The sequence below is a fragment of the Chaetodon trifascialis genome, chromosome 10 (assembly GCF_039877785.1).
Source record: "Chaetodon trifascialis isolate fChaTrf1 chromosome 10, fChaTrf1.hap1, whole genome shotgun sequence".
Taxonomy (NCBI): domain Eukaryota; kingdom Metazoa; phylum Chordata; class Actinopteri; order Chaetodontiformes; family Chaetodontidae; genus Chaetodon; species Chaetodon trifascialis.
The window spans coordinates 8,067,290-8,091,183 of record NC_092065.1 but is presented as its reverse complement, the minus strand read 5'-3'; the positions used below and the strand labels follow the sequence as shown (position 1 = coordinate 8,091,183).

General features: G+C 38.1%; 5 protein-coding genes and 1 non-coding gene across 6 annotated transcripts; 5 read left to right on the top strand and 1 right to left on the bottom strand.

The window, feature by feature from the left end:
- The first annotated feature begins 3,829 nt into the window (after positions 1-3,829).
- Positions 3,830-5,167, top strand: LOC139337132 (troponin I, slow skeletal muscle-like). The gene is made up of 5 exons (XM_070971567.1): positions 3,830-3,869; positions 3,970-4,101; positions 4,178-4,267; positions 4,366-4,536; positions 4,621-5,167. Exons 2-5 carry the CDS (start codon positions 3,997-3,999, stop codon positions 4,705-4,707), a joined length of 453 nt encoding a protein of 150 aa, XP_070827668.1. The 5' UTR covers positions 3,830-3,869; positions 3,970-3,996; the 3' UTR covers positions 4,708-5,167.
- A 262-nt stretch (positions 5,168-5,429) lies between these two features.
- On the top strand, positions 5,430-8,042 carry LOC139337131 (troponin I, slow skeletal muscle-like). Its single transcript, XM_070971566.1, has 7 exons — positions 5,430-5,484; positions 6,255-6,282; positions 6,522-6,563; positions 6,668-6,799; positions 7,203-7,292; positions 7,537-7,710; positions 7,920-8,042. Exons 4-7 carry the CDS (start codon positions 6,695-6,697, stop codon positions 8,004-8,006), a joined length of 456 nt encoding a protein of 151 aa, XP_070827667.1. The 5' UTR covers positions 5,430-5,484; positions 6,255-6,282; positions 6,522-6,563; positions 6,668-6,694; the 3' UTR covers positions 8,007-8,042.
- Positions 8,043-12,657: 4,615 nt separating this feature from the next.
- LOC139337133 (troponin I, slow skeletal muscle-like) lies at positions 12,658-15,198 on the top strand. Its single transcript, XM_070971568.1, has 4 exons — positions 12,658-12,744; positions 12,854-12,943; positions 14,188-14,361; positions 14,475-15,198. The coding sequence occupies exons 1-4, from the start codon at positions 12,667-12,669 to the stop codon at positions 14,562-14,564; spliced, it is 432 nt and encodes a 143-aa protein (XP_070827669.1). The 5' UTR covers positions 12,658-12,666; the 3' UTR covers positions 14,565-15,198.
- A 1,630-nt stretch (positions 15,199-16,828) lies between these two features.
- Positions 16,829-19,712, top strand: LOC139337130 (troponin I, slow skeletal muscle-like). Its single transcript, XM_070971565.1, has 5 exons — positions 16,829-16,867; positions 17,002-17,133; positions 18,124-18,213; positions 18,346-18,519; positions 19,092-19,712. The coding sequence occupies exons 2-5, from the start codon at positions 17,023-17,025 to the stop codon at positions 19,176-19,178; spliced, it is 462 nt and encodes a 153-aa protein (XP_070827666.1). The 5' UTR covers positions 16,829-16,867; positions 17,002-17,022; the 3' UTR covers positions 19,179-19,712.
- Positions 17,732-17,804, bottom strand: trnav-aac (transfer RNA valine (anticodon AAC)). The gene has a single exon. It is a non-coding gene; the product is annotated as a tRNA-Val (tRNA).
- Positions 19,713-20,421: 709 nt separating the features above from the next.
- On the top strand, positions 20,422-23,792 carry bpgm (2,3-bisphosphoglycerate mutase). Its single transcript, XM_070973072.1, has 3 exons — positions 20,422-20,521; positions 21,062-21,684; positions 22,170-23,792. The coding sequence occupies exons 2-3, from the start codon at positions 21,084-21,086 to the stop codon at positions 22,343-22,345; spliced, it is 777 nt and encodes a 258-aa protein (XP_070829173.1). The 5' UTR covers positions 20,422-20,521; positions 21,062-21,083; the 3' UTR covers positions 22,346-23,792.
- The last annotated feature ends 102 nt before the right edge of the window (positions 23,793-23,894 follow it).

The following is a 23,894-nucleotide window of genomic DNA, read 5'->3' as shown; positions in this document are numbered from 1 at the left end:
AGAGTTAATACACAATGTATTCATATGCTTACACTACTTTTTTTCTTTTTGATGGGGGTGGGGGGCATTTTTGGCTTTCTTAGAAAGCAAACAGTAGAAAGTTGACAGGAAATGAAGCGAGAGAGAGACACGCAACAAATGTCCCCTGCTGCACTTGAACCTGGCATATTGCGATTCCAAAATCAGTGTCTTTAACCTCGAGAGGCCACCAGACACTTCTTACACCACGTTTTAACATCCAGCCTGTCCTCACATGACCCCCCAGGCAACACACTTTAATACACAGATGACAGGACATCTCAGCACAGGATCAACATATGAAGACCAGGATTATGACCACTAAACCTTCAACTATTCCCTCCTTGGTGACAAGAGATTATTTTCTATTGGATAAAATGTGACTGTGGTTATGTGTTAATTCCTGTCGCTTTGTCTGAGTGTAACTGTGTCTCCTACTGGACAATGAGCTCAACCCTATCACTTTACATAACACTAAGACAGACAGACAGACAGACAGACAGACAGTCATGTGCCGCTGAAATATGACCAGAATAGACTGTAGAGGCTGTATTTAATCTCTCCTCTCTGTGAAGAGTGTTGTCATGGCATATTATGCTTCAGAAGCCATGGTGACTTTGATCCAAATCTAAAAATACTCTTTTATTCAGTGCAGCTAGGATTTGGAAAATTTAGCACTTATAAGCAGTAGCTAAACAACTAAGAAATATTTGGTTTGTAACACACGATAATGTAGTTGCAATCAGTTATAAGGACTTTTTTCTGGGTATTTCTGTATTACCTGTGTTAATTTTAACGGCTTTAAAACTCCTCCTGTAAGAATCCATAGCTGGTATATAATGTTGATAAATGCTTGCTTCAGTGTGTAACTTTTTTTTTTCTTTTTCAACCTGTCCAGGGACTGCAAATAGCAATTAGATATCTGGTTAAATCAGAATTATTAAACTTATTTTGTATTGATGTTAATTAATCAAGCATAAAATTAAGTATTTACTTTAGACAGAGGCAATCAAAAACAGTCTTCTAAAGCCATCAGGAAGGAGTTTTAGATTGCCTGTACTGAATAAAGTTAAAAACCACCCAGGAATGTTTTGTACTTGTGTATAAACAGCATGTATAAACTAATACTTTATAACACACTGTAAGCACTTGTTCATGTGTGTAAGCATATACACGGCATTCATACCACCAAGCTTTATCAAGCTGCCATTTGTACTGTTTATTCACTAGTTACAGATGCTTCATAGGGAAAGTTGAAATTGTTGACAAATGCATAAAATCGTTATAAATGCTATAAATGCAAATTTAGTGGAGTAAAAATAGCTTTCAAAGATTTTCATTACTGGATGGCATTAAGCCCCCCCCCCCCCATTGGAGCACTATCATTTAGTTTAGTTTATTATTATATTTGATAGGGACACTGCGTATTAATGACATTTCTGAAAATATGGCAGAGTTAATCAGATAGGCTAATCTTGTTATAATAGTCCAGTCCTTTTGTTTTTGACCTACAAATCTAAGGCCATTCCCATCAGCCTCATCTGTACTCTGTGTTTGGTGCTAGTTAGCAAATGTTAGCATGCTAGCAAAGCAAACTAGGATAGTGAACATGGTAAACATTACACCTTCTTAACAGCATGTTAGCTAATTTTAGCATTTAGCTCAGAGCACCACTGTGCTAAAACCTCATTTGATAAACATGGCTGTGGGCTCCTGGTCACAGAGAAAACCGTGTTTTATCAAAAGACTTTAAACTTCAAGTTCAACTTAATAAACTACCGACTTTTTAAACCTGACTTTAAAAGGCACCTTTAAAACAACTGCTCTCGGGTGTCAGCCTTTGCCAGTACACCCCATGACAAATTTAAAAAGCTAACACTCAGGGCACCTGATATCTGCAGAGAGGATAACTCAGCTGTCAGTTTGGTGAGGGACATGTGAAGTGTGCTCTTATGAAACACAATCACATGAAATAAATAGGTCACGGGTAGAGGGCAACTCAAAGAGGGCTGCATTGTGATGCAGGAATTGTCAGGTGGACAGAGGTTCTATTTTAGTGAGCCATTCACATGAGAGTTCGGAAGCATAAATCTTTCACTATTAACCATAAAGTGCTTTTTCTTTTCTTCACTCTCCACTGTTGTGGCCCTTGCTGATTTGCTCTCATCTACAAGGTAGGAAAAATAATCAATCTATGCTATTTAATACAAGAAAATAAAAGTCAATCAGATTTATTATAGATGGGCGGCTCTTTAACCCGACAATGAGAGGATTAAGAGACCTCTTCTTCTGCTGTAACAGCAGCCAGGGTGTCTGAGTACTTCTCTCGACAGCAATATATTCGCCTGGGTCAAGTGAAGTCCGGCTTTAATGTAGGAGGTAGTGAAGACTGCATATCAGCATGCCCCTGACACAGCTGGTATTTATGTGAGGGAATCCCTGCTATGTTGCTACTTTTGTCAAGGTCTTAAAGCAACTTTTCAAACGTGGTTCCCGTGGCTTGACTTCTACGACACCTCAAACTTCTTGATGATCTCTTGATCCTCTAAGTGAAGATATGTAACCTGAGGCTTAAACTGCATGCCAAAGTATTGGCGGCTGGTAACAGCACGCTTGACCCATCGTTGTGGCCGAAAAGCTGGTGTGATAAGTGATGATGGCTCGCTTGTATGAACTGGCAACCTCCTGGGTGGAGGGGCAAGGCTTCCTAAATTTGTCTGCTACTTTGCTTATTTACCTTGACTTTCGCACCCTGTCAGGCTGGCTTAATCTAAATGGGATATATTACTCCGTTGTGTCGGGAGCTATGACATACGTTCATCCTTCTCTGACTCCTGCATCTAACTATTAATATATATTGCCATGTATAAATTAATTGAAAATAGGAAGTAATGTCATTGTAGAACTAAAACTAAACACAGAAGGTCAAAAAGAGAAAGAGAGAAAAACACAGGGAAGGGAAATGCGATAAAAGAGATAGTGTTGATTTACATCTCCTTTTACTTTAGCCATAATCTGAAACTTTATGCTTGAATGATAAATATATGCAACTCACAACCTAGTAAAATAGAAAACGAGCAGTGCTGCGGATCCTACAGTCTTAAGATTGTGAACAGTTCTTTTTTAATTACTCTCAGAGTCTTCACAGGTTTGGTGTTGTTCCTCTCCTGTCTGCCAAGCTTTTCTGCTACTTGGCTTTCTCCGAGATCATCAAGGCCACAGCTGCTGGCTGGACATAGCGAGGCATGAGGGCAATGTGGCCAAATATAGCCATGCACAAGCCACTCTGTAACAATAGGAAGGATTATCTGCTCCTGACGACAATTAGGCTAAATAAATCTATCAAACTGTTAACTAGTTGGATTAATCAAAAATATTAACTGTATAAACTGTATTAACTGTAAATACTCTTGAGACTTTGACAAATTATATTCATTATAATTATCTATACTAGGTGTAGTAAAACTAGTACTGTACATTATGTGTTAAAATACACGCAATGCAGTAAAAATTTGTTTTTGGTCCAAAGGTACTGTAAGCTGCAGACATGTCTGAGGGGTGAGTATTAGCCTCTAAATATATACCATTCCGTTATATACCATTCTGTGGACTATTTGTCTATAAAATAATAACAAATATATATATTGTGTCTAATTTTCTTTTCTTGATGAAGACCGGTGAGTCAAAATTATTTCTCTCACCAGCATGACTTAATCATCGATATTGATTCATAATAATGCGTTTTATATTTGAAAAGACATTTTAAATTATGGTCTTTGATGAATAAAGTATTCCTAACTTTCTCACAGAGAAAGCCAAAATATTCAGCAACACGCCGGCTGCATTTGAAGGTAGGTCTCATAGACCTTTAGCCATATGAGAACAGTCTCTAACAGCATGCCACATGCTTTAGCTTTTATCCCGGCTTATTAACACCTTACTATCTTACAGTCCAAACTCCTGAAGAAGGCAGCTTCTATGCTGGTGGCTGAAAGTGAACAGAAGAAACATGAGAAGGAAAGAGTTGTGAATGAAAGCTTCCCTCCACTGAAGCTGTCAGGTCTGTCAGTCCAGGAGCTCCAGGTACAGACGCAGCAAATCACGCCCATTCAGTCCTTGTTATTTCACATCATTGTGACAGTTTTCTCTGTCTTCACAGGACCTCTGCAAAGACCTACATCGAAAGATTGATGTTGTAGATGAAGCACGTTATGATATGGAGATGAAAGTAGCCAAAAATGAGAAAGAGGTACAATAAAACTGAATGACTGTGAACAGTTTCTGGCCTATGTTAGCTGTGTTGTTATTGTTTTTGTTTTCTTTCTTAAACTGTGTTGTTTGTTGCAGATCCAGACACTGAGCCAGAAGATCATTGAGCTGAAGGGTGTAAAGAGGCCCAGCTTGAAGAGGGTGAAGAAAACTACAGACGATATGCTGGGTGCATGCACTGACACCTCCAAACTCATGAAGGCTGATTTCAAGGCCAACCTTAAGACAGTGAAGAAGGAGGATGAAAAGGTAAAGCTGATGACTGAAAGGAAACCATCCACAATATAAGAAACAGAGTTAGAAAACAGGTTGTAATCTATCTCTATTTTGCAGCGGGAAGAAGTGACCGACTGGCGTAAGAACGTGGAGGCCATGTCTGGAATGGAGGGCAGGAAGAAGCTGTTTAATGCAGGACAATAAAAAGGTGCTTGTCTGCAACAAGGCTATGTTAGCAACATATGTTTCCTAAAGTAAACTGTAAGTTTGTGATGTTCAACTTTTCACTATTAAATGCCTCTCTTCATCTTTATTCCAGCATCAAATTCAAGATGGTTTCCACTGCAGGATTAAATAAAACTGATTTTGTAAAGAATAATGTCAACCATAGGCACTTGTAGAAGATAAAAATGCACTTTTTAGATAATACTGTATTAAAATAGTTTTAATCTAGCTCCAATGTAAACTTGTAAAAATACCATTGTATGCCATGAATGTAATAATATAAATTGTATGGTGTACAGTGCCCTTTGCATAGTGTTAGAGTGTTCAAGAAAAGGCTGATAAGCTTCACAAGTTTGTCTGTTAAAGTGGAGTATCTGTATCATACAGGTGATGGCGCTGTCTCACTATCTGTAATACATATGATGCCCATTAAACAACCATTAAGACGCTTCTGCTTGGTTTCTTTGTTTTGTTCGGACTTGCAAATAAATTTATTTTTTATCAAATTGAACTCATTTTATTCAATTAGACAAGAGAGATGTTAATCACTGGGCTCAAGGCTGTCCTAACATCCTGCTCTCTTAGTGTTGAGCAGTGGGAGTATAGTGATGAACCTGGTGTTGGGTGATGGCTATTTTAGTTGGCCACTCACAGAAGGCAATAGGAGCCATTAAATTTGACTTGAGTTTTCTTCCTGTCATTTAAAGACAGTCGCTGCTCACCTCAACAGGTTTTCTGCAGAGATTTTAAAAAAAGGTATGTTAATTTTTCTGATAATGATAATGTGGCTTAAGAATATGTAAGAGAGTTAGATTTTAGTTTCCATTTAAATGGAACATTTTAAAGACAAGCCAGTCTGATTGGGCAGGTGGAAAAACTGCATGCAAATTTACTGTAAATGTGAGATTTAATACAGTTAAATACTAGATAAGACAAGACTGATAAAATCTGTGCATTTAATGTGAAGGTACATGTAGCTTACTCATTTCATGTTTAAACTCATCACACACTTCACTCATCAAGTAATTTAAATGGCAATGTAGCAGCAAACTTAGCATTTTTTTTTTTTTTTACATTTTATTAAACGCTACTGGAACCAATTTTTATCACAAAGAAGATTCCCTCGTGCTCCATATATTTATTTTTTTATTTATGTTGGCGAAAACTCTAATTTCAATTCTGATCTGGCTGCCTTGAAAATGGACGGACTCCAACTGGGATTAAAAAAGGAGTATCATTCAAACTATCTGCAGCACTCAAGTGTGAAGTGTTGCTAATTTAAATGCTTAAAGCTGGCATGCTACCATACCAAGGTCTGGATAACTCTTCTGACTTAGCTCAGTAAACATGAGGTGGATAAACAGTGTGTACGGAGGCAGAAGAAATACTGCTTCAGCAATCACAAAATAATCAAATCTTTCATTTATAAAAGCTGACAATGTTTATAATTCTGCATGTGTGCAAATAATACTGTTACTGAATAATGCATTTTTCTGACTTTGGTACAAATTCTTTTGTTTTTACAGACAAAAGCAAACCATGTCTGAGGCGTAAGTTATGATTGGTTTTTATTATGTAAATCAGTATTTGTAAAATCAGAGTCATTCTTTGGATCTTTACTAACTCTTATTTCTTATCCTTTTCCACATCATAATGTCCACCACAGACCGGTAAGTTATTCATATAATTAGTGTATGTTATCTAAAAACAAACTTCATTGAGAATTCTTATGTATTTGGTATAACTGCTGCTGCATAAACATTTTGTCGACTGCTTTTTTTTTTTTTTTACAGAGAAAGTCTAAGATCTCTGCATCTCGCAGACTGGCTCTCAAGGTATTGTCTCCTTTGCCAAATTAAATTGTACCATTCACAAGTTCACACAATAAGACGTGAACTGTGCCACAAAGTTAATCACCCTCAGTTTTCATTCAATTTAGACCAAGCTGCTGAAAGTAGCCACTGTGATGCTTGAGAAGGAGAAAGAGGAAAAGAAGCAGGAGAGAGAAGCTACTCTGAGTGAGAGACTCCCTCCTCTTCAGCTGTCTGGTTTGTCCATGCAGGACCTTCAGGTATGTGCAGGTCACTGCATGAGCAGCCCGTCGTACTACAACGGAACAACATGGTTCAAATGCTCCACACGCAGGCATCCCTCAGTAGTATATAGATGCCATGCATACAGCATGTTCATATGCTGTCGGCACATTAGAGGACAGGTGCCTGATCATCTATGCTTTATATTTTGGGCCTTTAGCTGGCACTATTATTTAGAGCAACCTTCAAATAATTAATAACATTTACTATTGGAAAAATAATACATTTACATATTAAATATATAACAGGTTCATAACAAAATAGAAAACTAGTGTAACAATCAATGTAGTAGCTATAAAACACTCAGCGCTCATCGATGTAATGACTGGCTTCTCATTACTCTGTTCAATTAAAATAATATGATTCTCTTTCCGTCTGCAGGCTCTCTGCAAAGAACTGCACCATAAGATTGATGTGGTCGATGAAGATCGCTACGACATTGAAGCCAAAGTGGCAAAAAATAACAAGGAGGTCAATGTTTATTCATGTTAACTTGATCTGTGGAATTAAATCTGTTTTTACTTTATGGATGTGTTTTTTAATGGTCATAAATTTATCTTTGGTTACATGTATTTTTATTTAAGTTTTAATAACTTCCTTGCTGAAGTTTTAATTAATTTGTATATTTATTTTCACTGTGATCTATTAGAATTTGCTTCAACTGGCTGAGCATAACTACATACTTTTCACTTACATGTTTGATTGTTTCCTGCAGATTGAAAATCTGTCTCTGAAGATCTTTGAGCTGAAGGGTAAAATGAAGCGACCTGCTCTCAAGAGGGTGAAGATTTCTGCTGACGCCATGCTGGGAGCTCTGCTGGGCGCAAAGGTCAAAGAGTCTGTGGACTTCAAGGCCAACCTGAAGACTGTGAAGAAGGAGGAGGAGAAGGTAAGAGTGGAAACTATAACAGCAGATTGCAAATTATCTATTTTTAATAAATTATTTTTTCAAGATTATGTCAGGCTAGGTTGACTCCTTGGTTTTAATCTCAGGGTGGGTTTGAATTATGGCTCGATGCCGTGGTATTTCTCATCTTATTTTTTGGTTATTTTGTGAAAGTACAGTATTACTAAGAATTATTTTTTTCTTATGAACAGAAAGAGGAGGTGACTGACTGGCGTAAGAACGTGGAGGCCATGTCTGGTATGGAAGGCAGGAAGAAGCTGTTTGATGCTGGACAGTAAACTTTATATTCATTCATTTACAGAAGGCAAGAATAGAGAGGAAAATTAAGCCAACAGTCAACAGTGTGTGTGTGAGTATGAGTGTGTATAGACTTTTGCAAAATGCAAAAATATTCAGATTCGAAAGAAGGGAAATGTGTATATTTTGCATACAGCCGAGTTGCACTTTGTCGTTTTGTGGAGTTGGCAATTTTCATTAGCATAACTTAACATTTTTAATGGTCTACACTTTCATAACAGATAAGCATACCGTGAAAATTGCTAATCGATCTTGAAATGCCTGGAAAAGACCAGTTGATGTCGTGATAATAAATATTTCTGATCAACACAGAAAAATGATGCTGCACTTTTCTTTTTAAATATCTATAATCTGAATTCCTTCTTGAGACTAGAGATTGGGACACAACATCAGCCAGATGGGAGCGATGGCTCCAGGATTTTGCAGGTGTCCACAGCAGCGGCTCAGAACAAAGTTGTTAAATCATCTCTTTGTAAATCAAAACAGACGTCACATTGACATTATAAAACAAGAGAGGCAGCAGGTTCAGGGCCGTAATAAACCCTTCAGTAAAGAAACCACAGAGCAGCCAGAGCACACAGTGCCAATCAACACCACTACACTACCATTCATTGGTAACAACTGTGATTATTGATTAACTGTTTAAACATTTTAGAAATAAAATTTAAGTGCATTCCAGATTTGCTGGAACCAGGGAAAAAAAAAAAACTAAAAAAAACGATGTTGGCAAAATGACTGAAAAGCCACCATCTGGCAGTTACATCTGAACAAATATTAATATCACAAATAATAACTCTGTTACAATATTTGGAAAGAGCTTTCACTTGTTAATAAACTGCTCCAAATATGCAAGACCATAAAAGCAGATGATTTAGACTGTTCCAGTCACGTGATGACAAGGCTAGCAGTGGAGATATCCGTGCATGAACACTCCAAGTCGAGTAACAGGAGAGTTTCCTGTTCTTTCCACTCTGCCAATAATGTGTGTGTGCAGCATAACAAATAGATGATGTTACGTTTTGCTATGTTTTCTCTACGGAAAATGTAGGATCCAGAGTTCTTGAGGCACAGTCAGGATATCTCTGTATCTTCTGCATCAGTTTTGCTTTTTCTAACCTGTCTCTAGTGAGTATCCAAAGGTTACTGAAGGGTAATACATTGTTTCTCCTTCTCCTTAAAAGCAAGCACAAGAAGAAGGACCTTAAAATGTATTTGACCTCAGGTTTGTACTGGACTATTCTTGTCTAATCATTCGCTGCCTACCTGTCCTTACGTGAGGGCATGAGTCAAAGCTGTTTGGTACTGAAAGGTACTGAACACTTGACTCTCTGTTACAACAATGACGCAGGCAGCTGGCTGGCTCAGTTTACGAACCATCAAGGTCTGGCCAGCACCTGTCCTTGTTCCTCTACTCCCCTAAATAAAACCTGACTAACTTTTGGCTTTGTTCTCATCTCCAAGGTGGTCCCCTGATGTGTGATCGGGCAATAACAGTCTGTTATCACACATGCAAAGGAGTGGCGATGTATATAGAGTAACGTGGCAGTGAATATTTTACTACTCTAAGTTTTTGCAGTAATGTGGTCATTTTGAATTGATCAAACAAATCATTTTTAAAGGTGCAAGAACAGGACAGAGCAGACCTCTAAATGTGGTACAACAATCAATACACCACTGCGTTTTAAATTACAACCCCAATTCCAAAAAAAGTTGTGACTAAAAACAGAATGCATTCATTTTTGCAAACAAACTGTGTTTGCCGACAACGGTTTTACGAAGTGTTCAATTCAGAATAAACATATATTTACAAAACATTAAAAAAAAAACAATGAAGATGATGAGGTCACACATTAAATATATTGTATTTGTATGTATATATTGTCTTCCTGCTGTTTTCAATTGAGTCGATATTAAAAAAAAGCTTAGCAAATGATCACATTCTGTTTTATTTCTGTTGTATACAGTGTCCCAGCTTTTTCAGAACTGGGGCTGTAAATGGAAAACAGGTTTACATTTTCTTTGTTTTTTTTGGGGGGGGGGTTGTATCTTGAAATCCGAGTAAAGATGAATTTGCAAACTGATATGAAGAAAGCAATGAGAATCTTTTTAAATTTGAAGACATAGAGTTGATGTGGCCACTAGAAACACAGATATGGGACACCTCAGTTGATGACAATATTAAATGATGGACCTCTTGAGATGCTTCAAATTCATTCTTAGACTGCACTGTTTGTTCCATTATTTGCCACAGAATAAGTGATTACTAACACTCTAGGCTGATTTCTTCCTTGCATTTGACCGTTTGACAACTTGACCTACACTCTGAGAAGCTGGCCTTGGTCAAATGTGAATGTGCGACACTGACACAGCTCGTAATGCTCTCTGTCACTTCCACCAACAGGTGTTGTCAAAAGTAAGATGCCCAAACATTTGAGCCCGTAAATGAAGTTTTATTACCCCCTTTTGTGTCTGAATATTGTGGCGATGCTATGTGCAACAGCGAATGCCACTGCTGATGGACGGACAGTAGCAGTAGCACAGCAGGATTCTATTTTAGTGAGCCATCCACATTTGGCACAGACACTATAAATCTGATTGATTATTGTCCATCGTCTCTCAGAAAGTCGATTGCTCCCTCCTTCTCACACACTTTTCTTCAGGTTTGAGGTACGACTCAAGGAGCTGTTCAGCTTCAAACAGGTACAACGTTCTGGTGATTTAGAGTAAATTTGTTGTAGCGGTCATGTTGACGTGTGGATCTGAATGAATAAGGAGTAACTTGTCAGCATGCTGTGAGTTTAAAACAATTATTAATATGTTTAGAATCTGTAAAACCTCTATGTCTTGTCGTTAGGTTGTTTGGATGATGTTGTGATTAAGATTAACAGCAATTTGAACACTGTCATGTTACATGCCTGTGGATTATCTGGCCATTCACCTTTTTTTGTCACCTATGCAGAGACTCTTGTCAGTTATGTTAACACATGCACTGACCCAGCACTCTCAAGCTTTGCATATGACACAAATGCTTTTCAAGCTTTATGCTGAAAGTGTTTTCAAAAGATTTATCCAGTACAAATGCATGCATGTGAAACAAATCAAAGCCTGCACTTAACTGATGTTATTTAGTTGGAATATGTATTAAATTTGTAATTACATCTAATTTAATTCTCAGGAATTTTCATTTGAATCCTGCATGAATGAGGAGAAAAATTAGATTTTAAAAGTCTATCTACATTTGATTAAAAGTGCAATTAATGATCACAATTAAGTAAACAAAATGTTATGTAATGAAAGTTGTGATTTTTGATAGAACTACTTCTTTGGAACAAAAAATATTCCAGTCTGCCTTAAATGGCTCCTGGGGAACAACTGAGCGAATAATAAATGTGTGCAGGCGCTTTAATGAGGCCAATGAATGTTTGGTGGGGGTGAAATACTTTGACCAGGGAGGTGAACAAGATCATCAGTCCAGCCTACAGCTCAATTGAACGGGTGTTAAAGATGAAGGAGACTCACTCTGTTTGCAATGAACTGCACGAAAGTTTCAATTCTGGTAATCACAGTTTTCATTTTCTGTAAAGAGTCTCTTCATTTTATTTTACTTTCCAATCCTAGCGTGGGAATTTAAGACAATCATGGCTGACGCGTGAGTATAACCGCTTTTAGTTTAATGTACTGTAATGTGCTCAAAGACAGCTTCAAATTATACTGTATTGATTTTCATTCTGTTAATATACTGACCTGTATTTTCTCCCTCTTGTTACTACTGAAATAGACCTGTGAGTATCTATCATACGGCATCTTTAATTAGTCCTTTCAACAGTCCTCCATTTCTTTGTTAAGGTCATAAATTTGTGTATGTAAATGAGTTTAGATGCTAATGAATACTTCTTCATATGTAAAATCTAGAAAAAATCAAAGATCTCATCCTCTCGAAAGCTGGGGCTGAAGGTGAGTTTTTCATCATCTTTATTTAAGATGTTTGGATTTGATTTTCATTTTTTATTATGCTGAATGGGATTTTCATACAAGACTTAGGAGCAGACCAAACAAGGTTGTTAGCCAGCATACAGCATAAAGTGGTGTGTAGAGCAGTGGGCAAATGTAACAAAATACATTTACTCAAGTACTGTACTGAAGTACAAATTTTAGGTACTTGTACTTTACTTGAGTCTCCTCTTTTCATACCACTTTCTCCTTCTACTCCACTACATTTCAGAGGGAAATGTTGTACGTTTTTACTTTTATTGTACAAATTAAGACATTTGCTCACAAAACATATGAAGAGTTATGATGATTTATTAGAAATTATACTACCCAACAATTTATACAAGCACAGCTGAGACAATTAGTCTATCAATCAATTAAGCTATTGAGAGAAAAATATATATTGATAGTAAAAATTGTTCATGGTTACAGCTTCTCAAATGTGAGGATTTGCATACATTCACATATACAAATATCACATATAAATATAATAGTATCATACTCATGGTCAAGTTGTATCAAATGAAAAATAAATTGATTAAAAATATGTGGGTACAAAAAGCCCCTTTTATCTATTAATGTTGACTTTTTCCTCAGATCAGACTGTTGGCAGTCGCTTCTCAGATGGTGCAGGAGGAGAAGGAGAAGAAGATGCAGGAGAGAGAAGCTGCTCTCGCAGAAAGAGTTCCTCCTCTAACTCTGTCTGGTCTGTCATTGCAAGAGATGCTGGTATTTTGATTTCATTAATCATTTTCAACTGTCTTTCACATTATTATTTCTATTTGAGTTCACATTATATTGTCATATCACTAGAGGTATGCATTCTACTTTTTTACAGGATCTTTGCAAAGACTTGCACCGCAAGATTGATGTTGCAGATGAGGAGCGGTATGATGTTGGCCTCAAGGTGTCCAAAAATGGCGCTGAGGTGAGCCGCTAAAGTACAAATAGGTAGACAGAATGACGTTTATGGAAATGTTTTAAAATGACTGCATCCCATGTCTTTACTATGAAGATAGAGTCACAACATGAACGTGCTAAAAATGAGCGAACACTGCTTCCAAGTGGCAGCATTGAGAATAGCAAGACATCTTCCTCAAAAAGCCTGTTGTTCTTTGAGGATATACACTCTGTGACTTTTCTTTATAACACCAAACAGAGGGGCCAACTTTTTTGGACCTCAAGACAGCTTACAATTGTATTTTACAGCATCACCAGCAAGCTGGAAGGAAATTGGAAATCTGGGATTTGGCTGTGAGCACAAAACCTGCTCTATTGTAACCAGTCAACAGACACATTACTCAGCTGGCTTACACCAGTTGGTTTACACGGCAGTAAATTTTAGACTGCTAATTTCTCTGGAGCCAATGAATTATTACAGTGATTTAATGACACACAATAACTCAGATAGAGACATTTCTTTTCCATATTAGGGTTAGAACAATAATAAATTGGGCAACATTTGGCAGTATATTAAATATGGAGTATTGAGTAATCATGGGGTTCACTGCCACATTATTACATCCTGACCACAGATTATTAAGTAGTGACTGATTTGTTGTCTCTGCATATTTTATGTATCTATCTCCAGTAATCATTCAAATATGACTTTTTAAAATATTATTTTTGTAAAGTAGTGGTATATTTGAGTTTTCCTCAAACTGGTCCAGCCTTAAAGAGCAGTTTACTTTAGAGGAATTTGATTTTTTGAACAAATGTGTACAGTTGTTCCCTTCACAGTATACTGTATACTGTTATCCATGACAAAATCTAAACAATTTAAGATTAGTTAGTTTAGTTTCACCAAAAAAAGGAAAAAAAAAAAAAAAGAAGAATGAACTCAGGGCTCACTTATTGGCTTTTTCTGCAACACACATCAAGTGAGAAGATTTGGTTAAAAGCCAGAATATTTTTAAAACAGCTTAAAGTTAATGTTTTTAAAAAATTAAATGACTGTTTCCAAGGATAATAGTGAATCTTCAGTGCTGAATTTTCATGTGTTCATGTTCATGCATCAATGTATGTATGTGGACAAGTGAACAGGTGGGGAAAAATGGAGGAATCTTGGCAGCTTTCTTCTACACTGTGTTCAGGCATGTATGTTTGAGTCTGCTTAATTCACAATGGTAGAATGGCACCAGCACAATCCTTTTTATCACATGATCCTGCCAGATTGAAAACATGCATCTGAAGATCATTGAGATCCAGAGTAAGTTCAAGAAACCGACCCTGAAGAGAGTGAAGATCTCAGCTGAAGCCATGCTGAGCGTTCTGCTGGGCTCCAAACACAAGGAGTCCATTGACTTCAAGGCCAACCTCAAAACAGTCAAGAAGGAAGAGGAAAAGGTAAGTCTGGTTTTTTCTTCAGGGTCTCCGAAACCTTTGGGTAATGGCTATATTTGGCCAAATTTTCCATTTTATCTTGGCTATATGTCCATGTTGTATTATGTTTCCAATAGAAGGAGGAGGTGACTGACTGGCGTAAGAACGTGGAGGCCATGTCCGGTATGGAGGGCAGGAAGAAGCTGTTTGACGCCTCCGGCAACTGAAGAAACATTTAGCTTTGCTACTTCCTTATAATAAATTCAGTCAGACTTTACATTGAGGTGATATATTCATCATTAACTAGTTCCTTGTAAATTCTTACTATTACTTATTGTCTTACCTATATTATATCAATTTATGAATTGTAGGCTGTAACACACTTAAAACCAGGATCGTCTGGCTTATTGTAATTCTATCGACATGGAGGAAAAGTAACAGATGCTGTTTATTTAAAGAGGGACAGACAATAGAAAATTTTAACAATACTGATACTAACTGTAACATATATCAGTATTTTTCGGAACAGTGTTTTGCTTTATATTGGCGATGCTGTGACTATTTACTGTAGTTCTTGTCTGCCGCCTTGTGATGGCAGCGTAACTCTTTCAAATGATCACAGGACACTAAGACCAAGACAAATGGTTTGTCCCTCGTAAATATTCAACTGCTTGTATGTTTCTAAGACAATCAAAACTTATTAACTATTGACTATGTAATGCTAAACATTAAAGAGGATGATTGTAGTCTTCGTTAAAATTACTGCAGAGGGAGCATGTTATCTTCAAATTTGGTGTATGTACTTATATATGAAATCAGCAAAGTCAATAAAAGGACAACAATCCTGCCACTGTTTTGCTCAACTGTGTGATCTAATAATCGTTGTGGATTGTGTGTGGGATCAATATTTATTTCACACACATAATATTGTACAAATTCCTTCAAGCTTCGCCCTCTCCTCCTTAGCCAGGAGACGGCACTAAGAAAGCATCACATTTGGACAACCCCAGTAAGAACTTCCACAGCTCATGGTTATGGGATGTGAGAGACGCAGCACAAGAATGGTGTGGACAGAGGGACTATTTTAGTGAGCCACTCACATGAGTGCTGGAATCTATATATCTACCCTCTTTCTGCCCTTCTCGTCTCAGAAAAAGACGCCTGACAGTATTTGTCACCTACTGTGTAAGGTAAGGAGTTTTACTTTGAAATATTACAGAACATGAAAGGATCAAACACCAAGTGAATCATTTTCATTACATTACTCTCACTAAATGTTGGGAAAAAGAATGCTTCTGAATATTAAAAGGTATTAAAAAAGCATGGCTGTATTTAATCTCGAACACAGCATTGATGTTTGTGATAGCTGCAATTCTTACAGCTGAATGTAATTTTATTCAAGTTAGAGCTGTCTTGTTTTAAAAAGGATTCTCCTTCGTGTGAGTCAGAGAGGAGAGTCTTTATTTCAGCTGGCTTCCGCTGATCTTGAACAGAAGTCAAAGCAGAAGTTATAAATAACACATCACAGTTTGGATTTGATTTATGTGTTCCTCTTCTTTGCAACCTATTTGCTTTGCTTGTCATTTTGTGTCTTTTCAACATAATAATGTGGAATTGAAGATTTATTTTCTTATTCAATTAAAAGTTATTAAAAATTTACATACATTTGAATAAAAAATAACATGATTTGTGGCATTTTTGGTCTTGATTTATTACTTTTCTGGCAATTATACCGAGTCGGATTTTGAGTATTTTTTGAAGACAGGCAGTAGGTTTGTCCTTTAGACAATGTCATACATTGTGTCCTCTGCTATGGAACTGCTGCCATGGCATGAAGGATTTCTCAGTCAGAAGGGATGAAAACTGATGGTCAGTTTGATTAATCAAGTTTTTTCTGTTCACAGTAAATTAGCTGAGATATAAATGTGTTTTCGTGTCGAAAAATGAGAATTTATTTCCTCCTTTCTTTTTTACTTTACAAGGGAAGACAAACAGAACTGCAACCATGTCTGAAGCGTAAGTATCCATGTTACATCTACTTTTAACCACCCCACAACTCATTTTAGCTTGTGAAATTCCAGAAATGTAAGAAATTTCTCTTTCTCTTCTTGAATCATGGACTTCACGTTCCTAACTGGACAGGCCTGTGGTGAGTTGATACTACTGTCAAAGACAGAATGAATGTATTCAATATAACTTGAGCAATTAATTAATTGCACATGTTGAATTATGAGGATTAGCCTACATATTCTGCACTCAAAATCCACAAATATCAATAAGTGCCTTGACTAAACATAAAATTAGAATAAAAGGTGTTAAGTCAAATCCTACTAACCCATTTTTGTGTTTGCTGATACATAAAATGACTAATGTGCAAAACCTGCATTTACAGAGAAATGAACATTAGGATATTCACTGTGTAGTGTTGTATATTTTCTATAATATTTAGCTAGAAATCCATCATGTATACCATCTTCTTTTGCAGAAAACGAAGCCAAAGATCTCTGCATCTCGCAGGCTGTTCTTGAAGGTATTTTATGTGCAACTGCTCATTAGTCTTTGATAGCAATGCTGTAAAAATCATGTTCAAGGATTTACTTCACCTTTAAGCGCTGTAAACCTCACATTGTCTGACTGACTGAGGTATAATTTTATGTGTACCAGACAAAACTGCTAAAGAAGGCCATGGCGATGCTGGACAATGACAAGCAAGTCAGAAAAGATGAACGAGAGAGAATCCTCGCTGAGAGAGTCCCAGGCCTCCAAATGTCAGGCATGTCTCTGCAGGATCTACAGGTACACGTATCACTAAACCATCTTCAGCTGCATTTCCTTTTGGGTTTGGTTCTAAAGGGAGTAAATATTAAATTACATAACTATCTAAACACTTTAAAAGGGTCACTTACAATATTACTTTTTGCCATCAATTGTACCCTTAGTGATATCTGGCCGCAATAAATTTGGCTTTATTCAGATTATCCGTCTGTCCATGGGCTGTGGTCCTCTGTCTTAAGAAGAAGAAGAATTTTCTTTATTCGTCACATTTTTTACACACAAAATGTAGAGTTGAGGAGGAAACTGTACATGCCATGCATATGTGAAATTCTTTCCCGCTATTTGACCCATCCATGGTCAGTCCTTCCTCCACGGCAGACCAGGAGCGGTGGGCTGCCAGTCGACCAGCGCCCGGGGACCAGTTCCTCTTTGTCACCATTGGTCAGGTGGTGATCTTCTTGCATGTTTTTAGTGGGGGTATTTTTATGGAGGATACCCCAGGTGAACACGGGGAGAACATGCAAACTCCACACAGAAAGGCCCCTTTCCTCGAGCAGCAGGCACCAAAGGAATGGTGGAGGACACGCCCAGCGCTCACAACCGAGCCACCAAAACTCATTGTTTCCACCCGGTCTCGAACCGGGGACCTTTCGCGTGTTAGGCGAACGTGATAACCACTACACTACGGAAACATTATGTGTATAACATAATGTCTTCTCTGAGTCAATTTGGGCTGTCATCTTGAAAAAAACCTTCCAATGAAAACAATGCGCAGCAAAGTCCTTGGATTAATCTGCCTGCTACTCTAGATGTTGCATGTATTAATGTAAATTCATATTACGGTGTATTTCATAAACAACTCACTGCTCATACACATTTTGCAATGCCTCTCTACATTGTTCTTTACTGTGTCAGTATTTCCTGACCATTTACCCAGACCAGTTCCAATCAAACAAATTCCAGCATTTGGTACTGAAATTAGTCTAATATACTAAAGGTTTCCATCCACAGAATCTTTGCAAAGAGCTACACCAGAAAATTGATGTGGTTGACGAAGAGCGGTATGACATTGATAGTAAAGTGACGAAAAATGACAGGGAGGTAAGTAACATCTGTGACTAACCATCTGAGTTATATCCTTTTCCACACAAAATCAAGCTTCTACCAAATTTAAAGAGATACACACCGTATATAACCAATATTCAATGAGTTTGTCATTCGTGCTGGAAAAAGATACAGGACCTGACTCAGAAGATCTTTGAGCTGAAGGGCAAGATGAAGAGACCGAACCTGAAGAGGGTGAGGGTGTCTGCTGACGCCATGCTGGGAGCTCTGCTGGGCGCGAAGGTCAAAGAGTCTGTGGACTTCAAGGCCAACCTAAAGACTGTGAAGAAGGAGGAGGAGAAGGTAAGGGTTTTAACTTCAGTTTCTACTACATGGTGTCACTTCTATTCAGTTCATTTGAATATAATCCACTCAGCATCAGTTCTGCTGTCCTGGGAGTCCTGGGTACACATAGTTAACATTGCTAACATATTACAATATTATATTAAGGAAGCTCAGACCTATGTAACAGCCTGAATCCAGGATAACACTGATGCTACACAATACACATTTCTTGCATAGCCTGGTATGAAAGATAGCAGGTTAATTAAGGCAGCTTCACATGATGCCTAAAATGAAACCCTGATGTGAAACCTAAGCACTAAAAGGTTTTTAAAAGAACTAGAAAGACTGACAAAACCTGAGAAGGGTTTTATTTGTTTCAAAAATGAATAAGTCAGAATGTCTGTACAGTATCTGAGGCTGTAATGTTTAGTGCAGGAATTTAATTCTTCTGTTAATATTAACAAGCATGTATGCCTATATCCCCAACATTGTAGGCCTATTAGTGGTTTACAAATCCACAGCAAAGTCAGTCCACGCACTTGTATTTTAAGCTGAACGAGCTCATTCAAAACCACCTTTTCACCCCACAGAAAGAGGAAGTGACTGACTGGCGTAAGAACGTGGACGCCATGTCTGGTATGGAGGGCAGAAAGAAGCTGTTTGATGCTGGGCAGTAGTTCTTGTGGTGAATTTCTTTATGAAGGTGTTCTGCAGGTGCTGCTCAAAAACAGGTGGAACCAGTGAATCATGTGACTGTTTATAATGACAGTGAACATGAAGACCAGGCTAACAAGTAGGTTCTGATCCTGTTCATGTTTCAAGTGTTTGTGTAAATGGCAATAGTGAACATGTTTAACTTATACATATAGTTTTTTACATAATGTATCGTGTATTATGAAAAACATATGTATTTAATATGTCAGAACATTGTTGTTGTTAGCATCCATATGAATTCATGACACTATTTGCTGTCTAGTAATGTTACTCTCTTGCCTTTGACCTATGTTGTAGACAACAACACTTAAGAATCTGAATTCCAAGTTATACTTTGCCCAGGACAACATTTCCGTGTATTCTTGTGTTTACCGACAAAAAATGTTGAGGGTCAACTGTTCATGGAGCCACATATGGTGAGCATCCATGAAAATGACTGTGGCATGAAAATAGACATGATAACAAGAAGCAGTGTGATGATTGTTTATCAAAAAATAAAATGGGAATGATCAGAGAAGAATGGTCTTCTGTGTCTTCAGCTGCTGTTGCTCTCCTTACAGCTCTGTGAAGTATTTGTATACTTATACTAGGAACCATTATGGTCTAATGGTGTATGCGACCATGAATAAACCATTACATGATTGGGGTGAAATGACGCAGTAATTAAACTTGTTGAAGCCAGGTTTAAAAAAATAAACCTGAATTCAATGAAATATTCAAACACTTACCTGAAGTAGCTTTATTGTACATTATGTTAAGGTGAACAGTACTGGCAGTATGTACCAAACTAGTGGTCAAACTTTCACTTTTGTTCTTTGGGATGTAAAACAGTAGCATAGGCTTGATTTTGTCATATCTAGCTAACCACACTCCTGGATCATTTTAGGCGGGTAACAAATACAAGTTTACATAAACCGTCCCGCAACCAAAGTTGCCTTAAACTGTAGTCCTTGTCTTACAGGCACCATATATCCTCTGAAAACTGCAAACCAACAAGCCCAGGCAACAAAACATCAACAGTTAGCTAGTAGACTGTACCTCTTCAATACATCCATGATTTAAAGCCAACGGTTACTCCCCTTCTGCCCCCTCCACTGCGAACGTGCCTGGCTTTTATTACTACTCCTTATATGGGCATAACGTTCGACAAGGGTCCCGCCCACATGTTATATCCGCCACTCTGACTGGAGGAAGAGAATGTCAATCATCAACGTTGACGGAACACCGCTGTACATGGCCTGCCAAATTACTAACAACAGTCACGACTGTGCCGCACCATTAAAGCCGGATATAAAACCCAGACAGGGTAAGATTTTCATATTCAATATGATTCAATATTCCGATCATTTTGGGGTGAAGTTGCCACATGTCTGCAGTTTTGTTTCTTCTACGTTGGTCCTGTCTTTACGTCGGTCTGAGCGGCCATAATACATGCTGTTCTAACGGTTATTTACATAGCAACACGTCCATTCATCTTTTCTTGCAAGCTAAAAAGCTTTGCATCAACATCAACAACACCTTTCCATATCGTAGTTAGCTAACATTATCTATCATTGTTTTGTGTCTAGCCTCTGAATAAGGCTAATTAATGAAGCTAACTATTGCAGCTCTCTGCCTTTAGCCTGTCACTTTTTAAAGACAACCTCTAACCTTTTGCCGGCCCTGCCTCCAAGAAGTCTTTACCTGGCGCTGACCTCAGATCAGATGTACAGCCCTGTGACTAAGTGAAGCTATACAGTACATCGTGAGCTGGATATGAGTGGTCGTCTGTTTGAATTTGTCTAATATTTTCACTGCTATCACTAACTGCGCAGCGTTTCTGTTCATTTCTGCTGAATGTGTGCAGGTTTCTGCAGCTGGTGCTTCGGATGTCCAAGTACAAACTGTTTCTGCTGAGGCATGGGGAGGGGGCCTGGAACAAAGAGAACCGCTTCTGCAGCTGGGTTGACCAGAAGCTCAGCGAAGATGGGGTGAAGGAGGCCCAGGACTGCGGCAAGCTCCTGAAAGAGCAGGGCTACAAGTTCGACTTAGTATTCACCTCCATACTCAGCCGCTCCATCCAGACAGCATGGCTGGTGCTGGAGGCTATGGGTCAGGAATGGGTCCCCGTGGTCAAGTCATGGAGACTGAATGAGCGCCACTATGGTTCCCTGATTGGTTTGAACCGAGCAGAGATGGCTCTACAACATGGAGAGGAAAAGGTGAAGTTGTGGAGAAGGAGCTATGACATCACTCCTCCTCTGATTGATGAATCCCACCCTTACTTCCTGGAAATCTACAATGACCGCAGGTACACCACTTGTGACGTGCCAAAAGAGAGCCTCCCCCGAGCAGAGAGCCTGAAGGAGGTGTTGGACAGGCTGCTTCCATACTGGGACAGCACTGTGGTGCCAGAGATAAGGGAAGGCAGGACTGTGCTCATTTCTGCTCATGGAAATAGCTGCAGAGCTCTGCTGAAACACCTGGAAGGTACGCTACTGAACTGACCCAAGCTATTATAAACAGTGCTCTCTCAGCTTTTGTGTCTTTGTGGGGGAAATGCATCCAGTTCAATTGAGCAGCAGCTTCTAGACTCTACAGGCAGCTGTTTCAGAGTCATTGAAATGGGAAGGGCATATCTCAGTTCCAGAAATGGCATGTTGAACTTGTGCAAAAAGGCCAGTGAGTTTATGTTACATTTGGCTGTGGTTATGAAGTCCACTCTGACCTTTCATCACACTCATAAGCTTTGGAGGCGCCGTGTGTCACATGACAGTAACTTAACACACATAGGCTGTTACATGATATACATACAAGTTAGAATTGTTTTATTGTCATACATTTGGCAATAAACAAGGATTTCTATACATTTGTGCATATTGTGCTCATGGTAAATGAGAGACTAGCTGTCATCAAGCCTGGTTGTGGCTAGTTTGTCTGATGTGATCTTAATTTTACGCTCCTGATTTTAACAGGTATATCGGACGAGGATATTGCCGCCGTGACTTTACCTACAGGGATACCTGTGCTGCTCGAGCTGGATGAAAACCTCAAGCCTGTGAAACCTCGTCAGCTGTTGGGAGATCAGGCGAAGATTCAGGCGGCAATTAAAAAGGTGGAGGACCAGGGAAAAGCCAAACCATCAACTTGAATGCACTAAACTGGCTGTAAGACTTAACATAGCTCTGTTCTGGTTGCCTATGTGCACTTTTAATAGGTACAACGAAAACTCTTGAAAAGAATCAAATAACTAATTAAGTAACATCAGACAATAACAACAAACTGTTGTTAATAAGATTTAATAGATAAGTGTAAGTTGTACAGTGAAGTTGCTGTATGTGTAATAGTGGCCTGACCTGGATACAGCGTGTGTGTGCTTCAGGTCTGGTTGGGCAGCGGCCTGAGAAAGTTCAGAGATGTACTGTAAATGTTTCAGCACTGTGATGAGTTGTATTATGTGTAAACATTGAGGGAGCGTTTGGTTTTTATGTGATTTTTAAGCTACTTGTCTGTACCTCTGCCTCTATGGTGACCGTATTTATTTCCTTATTGACTCTAACTTGCAGATTAATAGTAACGTGGTGAAGCTGAAAAATCTTGAAATATGACGTAACCAGAAAGAAGAAAATCTGCTTTCTAAAAGATGCTTTTCTGTTACATTGACAAGCTTTAGGATTATTCCCTTGTATTTAAACATGTGCCTTCAATATTAACGTTGTGCTCAAATTACTTTTTAAAAGCGTCTTTTAAGTAGAGTATAAGACAAGTTTTGCAGTGATTTTATTTAAGAATAAAAAGCACTAACAAATTTTACCTCATAGAAATTGATAGCCAAGGCTGTTCATTCCAAGAATGGGGTAATTGTGAGCCACAGAAATGCTGTAAATATGCAAAACCACTGGAGTCTTCTACTGGTCGACACTTATGACTTACTCATACTTTTAAATGGCCTATTCAGTAAGAGTTAAGACAGCTGAAGTTGTTTTTCTATGAGGTTTATATGAGTAGATTAACTCTGGTTAGGCTAGGTTGACTTTAAAAAACTGTGGCCTGCAACCATGGCTATTTGGTTTATGATTTGCACTTTTTGGGGGATATCATGAGGATTTCTTTTTATTTATCCCCTTCTCAATTAAATTCAACAACTGTGAATGGTAAATACCATTATTTTTGGGTATATATGAAAAAGGTTTTATTGTAGAATACATGCACCATGTTCATTTTCAGTTCGAAATTATTAGCATACATGTGCATTTGGTGTTACTTATGTTAATAACTTGAGAAAATGTTACAAGCCACTCTGGAGTCTGCACATTATGTCTCATATAGCAGTACTATGTTACATGTCATCTTACGTTACTACTGTGTGTGGGACAGGTTACTTCATTGTACTGTATGTTGTACTGTGTCTCTTGTTTGATGTACAGCACTGCATTGTGTCTCTCCTGTGTTCCCAGTTTGTTTGTTGTGTTTCCCTGACACTGTTATTTTGTACACTGGTATGATTTAATGTCTTCCCTGCTGTTCACACCGTATGATGAGGGTCTGCATGATGAAATAAAAGGGAATGCAAATTTTCCCTAAAAGATTATTTTCTACTTCTGCGCTCTTTGTCAGTTTTCATTTTATCAGGTAATTCATCATTTTGCCACAGGAAGGCGTGTCAGATGTCACACTGACATAAAGTTAGTTATAGATTT

Excerpts from the sequence above, each read along its gene's own strand:
- LOC139337132 (XM_070971567.1), top strand. The coding sequence starts at position 3,997 with ATGCTGGTGGCTGAAAGTGAACAGAAGAAACATGAGAAGGAAAGAGTT. Across the intron at positions 4,102-4,177 it reads TGTCAGTCCAGGAGCTCCAG|GACCTCTGCAAAGACCTACA; the intron begins GTACAGACGCAG and ends CTGTCTTCACAG. Across the intron at positions 4,537-4,620 it reads TGAAGAAGGAGGATGAAAAG|CGGGAAGAAGTGACCGACTG; the intron begins GTAAAGCTGATG and ends TCTATTTTGCAG.
- LOC139337131 (XM_070971566.1), top strand. The coding sequence starts at position 6,695 with ATGCTTGAGAAGGAGAAAGAGGAAAAGAAGCAGGAGAGAGAAGCTACT. Across the intron at positions 6,800-7,202 it reads TGTCCATGCAGGACCTTCAG|GCTCTCTGCAAAGAACTGCA; the intron begins GTATGTGCAGGT and ends TTCCGTCTGCAG. Across the intron at positions 7,711-7,919 it reads TGAAGAAGGAGGAGGAGAAG|AAAGAGGAGGTGACTGACTG; the intron begins GTAAGAGTGGAA and ends TCTTATGAACAG.
- LOC139337133 (XM_070971568.1), top strand. The coding sequence starts at position 12,667 with ATGCAGGAGAGAGAAGCTGCTCTCGCAGAAAGAGTTCCTCCTCTAACT. Across the intron at positions 12,745-12,853 it reads TGTCATTGCAAGAGATGCTG|GATCTTTGCAAAGACTTGCA; the intron begins GTATTTTGATTT and ends ACTTTTTTACAG. Across the intron at positions 14,362-14,474 it reads TCAAGAAGGAAGAGGAAAAG|AAGGAGGAGGTGACTGACTG; the intron begins GTAAGTCTGGTT and ends TGTTTCCAATAG.
- LOC139337130 (XM_070971565.1), top strand. The coding sequence starts at position 17,023 with ATGGCGATGCTGGACAATGACAAGCAAGTCAGAAAAGATGAACGAGAG. Across the intron at positions 17,134-18,123 it reads TGTCTCTGCAGGATCTACAG|AATCTTTGCAAAGAGCTACA; the intron begins GTACACGTATCA and ends TTCCATCCACAG. Across the intron at positions 18,214-18,345 it reads TGACGAAAAATGACAGGGAG|ATACAGGACCTGACTCAGAA; the intron begins GTAAGTAACATC and ends TGCTGGAAAAAG.
- bpgm (XM_070973072.1), top strand. The coding sequence starts at position 21,084 with ATGTCCAAGTACAAACTGTTTCTGCTGAGGCATGGGGAGGGGGCCTGG. Across the intron at positions 21,685-22,169 it reads TCTGCTGAAACACCTGGAAG|GTATATCGGACGAGGATATT; the intron begins GTACGCTACTGA and ends TGATTTTAACAG.